Source organism: Orycteropus afer, unplaced genomic scaffold, assembly GCF_000298275.1.
Source record: "Orycteropus afer afer isolate SDZICR_OR568_19922 unplaced genomic scaffold, OryAfe1.0 scaffold00626, whole genome shotgun sequence".
Classification (NCBI taxonomy): domain Eukaryota; kingdom Metazoa; phylum Chordata; class Mammalia; order Tubulidentata; family Orycteropodidae; genus Orycteropus; species Orycteropus afer.
In genome coordinates, this window is record NW_006922213.1 from 521,351 (window position 1) to 527,015 (window position 5,665).

At 43.2% G+C, this 5,665-nt stretch overlaps 1 protein-coding gene across 1 annotated transcript; it reads right to left on the reverse strand.

Annotated features, from left to right (window-relative positions):
- Nucleotides 1-1,202: 1,202 nt before the first annotated feature.
- Nucleotides 1,203-5,184, reverse strand: LOC103210575 (elongation factor 1-alpha 1). Its single transcript, XM_007956489.1, has 2 exons — nt 5,163-5,184; nt 1,203-2,575 (listed from the first exon to the last, which is right to left on the reverse strand). The coding sequence occupies exons 1-2, from the start codon at nt 5,182-5,184 to the stop codon at nt 1,203-1,205; spliced, it is 1,395 nt and encodes a 464-aa protein (XP_007954680.1).
- Between the last annotated feature and the right edge of the window lie 481 nt (nt 5,185-5,665).

Here is a 5,665-nt window from a genome sequence, read left to right on the forward strand (position 1 = left end):
CAGGATCTTCCTGGGCCCTGGCCCAATGTAACTTTTAGCAGCATCTCTGATTGCCACACTCAATTGTATTTCACTAAATTTCTGACTGTTCCTCAATATAGGGAAATCAAGATTCTATTTAAGTAAAATGTTTCAACATATTGAGAGCAACAGATTTTTTTATAAGCACTTTCTGTGATTGTTTGTCCTGGTTCCCCACCAGATAGTACACATACTTCTGCTGCATTTCAGCATCTGTCCCATCTACTTTATACTGTCCATGCCAATCAGCTTACCACAGCTTCATGTAATTGTAATTTAGGCAGCATCTGTTATTTCACATTGCTCAGGCAGTGCCACATGGTGTAAAGAGCATGAGCTGTAAGGCCAAAGTGATCTAGGCTTGTGTCTTGGTCATAATTATTGCAAAATGAGTTCAGATAAGATGTTTAAACTCTTTGGACCTTATTACCTTCATGTGAAAATGGGAATAATTCTAAATCCTGGTTTCTGCGAAGAATTTGGTAAGTTAGTGTTCGTAAATGTGTTTATAAAGTGCTTACAGTGACTAGCATATTCTAGGGTCTTTAATTTTTTTTTTTTTTTTAAAGCCTAAACCATCAAGTAAATTATGATTCATAGTGACCCCATAGGGTTTCCAAAGCTGCATTTTTTTTTATATGCAACACAGCCTTTATTACATTAATTTAGCCTTCTTACAAGGCAGCTTATATATAAACATCATATGTTTTTGTCCTAATCAGTATCAAGTGTTGCAACCAACCCTATTCCCACAAGTTTTTCATCAAATCCTTAAAGAACCATTAGACACAAGTGAAAAACACCTTTATTGCTGTATTAAGTGTTTCAGTTATCAAAGTTTCAGCAGAGTAAACGAGAATTACAAAATTTTGGTGTTGATCAAAAAAACAAACGGATTTCTCAAACTTTTGTTTTAATGGGTCTCAAAATTCTGTGACAAATTTTTGGTCAAGTTGTTTCCATTTAAAAAGTACTGATTTTAAAAACTAATAACTTAAAACTGCCACACAAAAAACAAATGGTCCACAAAACATTCCTTTCCTTCTGAAGGTTTTATGATGTATTGTTATCATTAACCAGTCTTTTGCTATTAAACTTAAATGGCCAATTGAAACAATCAGTTCTGAGACCGTTCTTCCACCACTGATAGATACTGGAGTGGCAGGTGTTATGGATAATATTCATTTAGCCTTCTGAGCAGACTTGGTGACCTTGCCAGCTCCAGCAGCCTTTTTGTCCACTGCCTTGATGACACCTACAGCAACCATCTGCCTCATATCGCGAACAGCAAAACGACCCAGAGGAGGATAGTCAGAGAAGCTCTCAACACACATGGGTTTCCCAGGAACCATGTCTACGATGGCAGCATCACCAGACTTCAGGAATTTGGGGCCATCTTCTAGCTTCTTACCAGAACAGCGATCAATCTTCTCTTTGAGCTCAGCAAATTTGCAAGCAATGTGAGCTGTGTGACAATCCAGCACAGGTGCATAGCCAGCACTGATTTGGCCTGGATGATTCAGGATGATCACCTGAGCAGTAAATCCAGCTGCTTCCATTGACGGGTCATTTTTGCTGTAACCAGCCACATTGCCACAACCAACATCTTTAACAGAGACGTTCTTGACGTTGAAGCCTACATTATCCCCAGGCAGAGCTTCACTCAAAGCTTCATGGTGCATTTCAACGGACTTTACTTCAGTGGTAACATTGACTGGAGCGAAGGTGACCACCTCGCCTGGTTTGAGAACACCAGTCTCCACTCTACCCACAGGAACAGTGCTAATACCACCAATTTTGTAGACATCCTGGAGGGGCAGACGCAGGGGCTTGTCAGTTGGGCGAGTTGGTGGCAGGATGCAATCCAGAGCTTCAAGCAGTGTGGTTCCACTGGCACTGCCGTCCTTACGGGTGACTTTCCATCCCTTGAACCAAGGCATATTAACACTTGGCTCCAGCATGCTGTCACCATTCCAACCAGAAATTGGCACAAATGCTACTGTGTCAGGGTTGTAGCCAATTTTCTTAATGTAGGTGCTGACTTCCTTAACAATTTCCTCATATCTCTTCTGGCTATAGGGTGGCTCAGTGGAATCCGTTTTATTAACACCAACAATTAGTTGTTTTACACCCAGTGTGTAAGCCAGAAGGGCATGTTCACGGGTCTGCCCATTCTTGGATATACCAGCTTCAAATTCACCAACACCAGCAGCAACAGTCAGGACAGCACAGTCAGCCTGTGATGTTCCTGTAATCATGTTTTTCATAAAGTCTCTGTGTCCTGGGGCATCATTGATGGTTACATAGTACTTGCTGGTCTCAAATTTCCACAGGGAGATATCAATGGTGATGCCATGCTCACATTCAGCTTTCAGTTTATCCAAGACCCAGGCATACTTTCCCATCTCAGCAGCTTCCTTTTCAAATTTTTCAATGGTTCTTTTGTCGATCCCACCACATTTGTAGATCAGGTGACCAGTAGTGGTGGACTTGCCTGAATCTACATGTCCAATGAAGACAATGTTGATATGAGTCTTTTCTTTTCCTATTCTGGCTTAGATATTGAGATGGTTTTCACCAACACCTGCATTCTGGCAGCAAACCCGTTGCGAAAAACCAAAGCTGCCATCTTTATGGAAGCAGACTGCCACATCTTTCTCCTTTGAAGCAGCTAATAGGTTTGAACCGCTGACCTTTCGGTTGGCAACTGAGTATTTAACCACCAGTGCTTTTTCCTTAAAATGTGTATTTTTCAAGAATATAATCAACATAACTCCACCTTCCTGAGTGATGCTAACAGTATTTCTCCTGTATGAAAATTACTGTGATATAAATACTGGTATAACTGTTTTTTCTGTTGTGTGATAGTTGAAGCTGTGTGTCAGCTTGGCTGGACCACAATTCTGTGTAGTTTAAGCAACTGTGATGTGGGTTATTCCCATGATGCTGTCAGAAGTATATGTTTTGAGCAGCCAATCTGTTGAAAGGGAGTTTCCCTAGGGGTGTGGCCTGATTCCAATATATATGGATATCCTGGGAAAAGAGACACTCTTCTGTGGATCAAGATCCTGTTGTGCTGCCTGCAACTTTCCATGACCAAACAATCTACCATTCAGCCTGGAGATCTTGAATTCATCATTCGTTGGAGTCAACAGCTGGTATACTGCCTGCCAGTCTTGAGTTTGTCAGCCCCTGCAGCTGCTGTTCCTGATGTGGTTTCACTGCTTGAGCAAATTAGTACATCTCCTGGTACTTGGTATGATGCTATTGATCTGGCCAATGCCTTTTTCTCAAGGACCTTCAGAAGCAGTTTGCTTTCAGCTGGCAAGGCCAACAATATACTTTCACAGTGCTTCCTCAGAAGTATAGCAACTCTCTAGCACTATGTCATCATTTAGTCTACAGGGAGCTTGATTGCCTTTCCCTTCCACAAGACATCACACTGGTCCGTTATATTGATGATGTATGCTGATTGGACCTAGAAAAGAAGAAGTATCAATGACTCTAGATTTATTGGTGAGACATCTTCATGCTAGAGGGTAGGAAATTAACCCAACAAAAATTCAGGCACCTTTCCACCTCAGTGAAATTTCTAGGGGTCCAGTGGTGTGGGGCATGTCGAGATATTCCTCCTAAAGTGAAACATAAAGTTACTGTATCTGGCTTCCCCCACAACTAAAAAGGAGGCACAACATCTGGTGGACCTCTTTGGATTTAGGAGGCAACATATCCCTCATTTGGGTGTGTTGGTTTGACCTATTTATCAAGTGACTCAGAAAACTGCTAGTTTTGAGTGGGGCCCAGAACTACAGAAGGCTCTGCAACAGGTTCAGGCTGCTCTGCCACTTGGGCCATATAATCCGGCTGATCCAATGGTGCTTGAAGTGTCTGTAGTAGATAGAGATGCTGTTTGGAGTCTTTGGCAGGTCCCTACTGGTGAATTGCAACACAGACCCTTGGGATTTTGGAGCAAAGCCCTGCCATCCTCTGCAGATAACTACTCTCCTTTTGAGAAACAGCTTTTGGCTTATTACTGGGCTTTAATAGAGACTGAACACTAAATATGGGCCACCAAGTCACCATGAGTCCTGAGCTGCCCATCATGAACTGGGTATTGTCTGACCCACAGAGTCATAAAGTTGGATGTGCACAGCAGCACTCCATCATTAAATGGAAGTGGTATATCAGAGATCGGGCTCTAGCAGGACCTGAGGGCACAAGTAAGTTGCATGAGGAAGTGGCCCAAATGCCTATGGTCTCTACTCTAGTCAGTTACCTTCCCTCTCCCAGTCTGCACCTATGTCCTCATGGGGAGTTCTTTATGATCTACTGACTGAAGAAGAGAAAACTCATGCCTGGATTACAGATGATTCTGTGTGATATGCAGGCACCACTTGAAAGTGGACAGCAGCAACACTGCAGCCCCTTTCTGGGACTTCCTTGAAGGACAGTGGTGAAAGGAAATTTTCCCAATGGGCAGAACTTCAAGCCATGCATATATGTTCACTTTCCATGGAATAAGAAACGGCCAGATGTGTGATTGTGTATGGATTCATGGGCTGTGGCTAATGGCTTGGCTGGATGGTCTGGGAAGGAGTATGATTAGAAAATTGGTGACAAGGATGTATGGGAAAGAGCTATGTGGATAGACCTCTCTGAATGGGCCAAAAAAGTAAAGATATTTGTGTCTTATGTGAATGCCCACCAAGGTGGCATTTGTCATAGGAGGACTTTAACAATCAGGTGGATAGGATGACACATTCAGTGGAAACCAGCCATCCTTTTCCCCCAGCTACTCTTGTCATTGTGCAGTGGGCTCATGAACAAAGTGGCCATGATGGCAGGGATGGAGGTTATGCATGGGCTCAGCAACATGGACTTCTACTTACTAAGGCTGATTTGGCTACCACCACTGCTGAATGCCCAATCTGCCAGCAGCAGAGACCAACAATGTGGCCACGATATGCAGCCATTCCTTGGGGTGATCAGCCAGCAACTTGGTGACAAGTTAATTACATTGGGCCACTTTCATCATGGAAAGGACAATGTTTTGATCTTACTGGACTAGATACTTGTTCTGGATATGGATTCGCCTTCCCTGCACACAATGCTTCTGTCAAAACTACCATCTGTGGACTTACAGAATGCCTTATCTACTGTCATGGTATACCACACAGCATTGTTTCAGATCAAGGGACTCACTTCACAGCAAATGAAGTGCAGCAGTGGGCCTATGCTCATAGAATTCACTGGTCTTACCGTGTTCCCTATCATCCAGAAACAGCTGGCTTGATAGAATGAAGGAATGGCCTACTGAAAACACAATTATGGCACCAGCTAGGTGGCAGTACCTTGAAAGATTGGGTCAGTGCTCTCCAGGAGGCTGTATATGCTCTAAACCAGCATCCAATATATGGTGCTGTCTCTCCAATAGCCAAGATTCATGGGTCCAAGAACCAAGGGGTGGAAATGGGAGTGGTACCACTCACTATTACCCCTAGTGACGCACTCAAAAAAATTTTGCTTGTTGTCCCTGCTACCCTATGCTATGTGGGTCTGGAGATCTTAGTCACAAAGGGAGGAACACTCCCACCTGTAGACACAATACTGAGTGCATTGAACTGGAAGTTAAGAATGCTACCCA

Excerpts from the sequence above, each read along its gene's own strand:
- LOC103210575 (XM_007956489.1), bottom strand. The coding sequence starts at position 5,184 with ATGACAGTAGATAAGGCATTCT. Across the intron at positions 2,576-5,162 it reads GACAGTAGATAAGGCATTCT|CCAGAATAGGAAAAGAAAAG; the intron begins GTAAGTCCACAG and ends TCAATATCTAAG.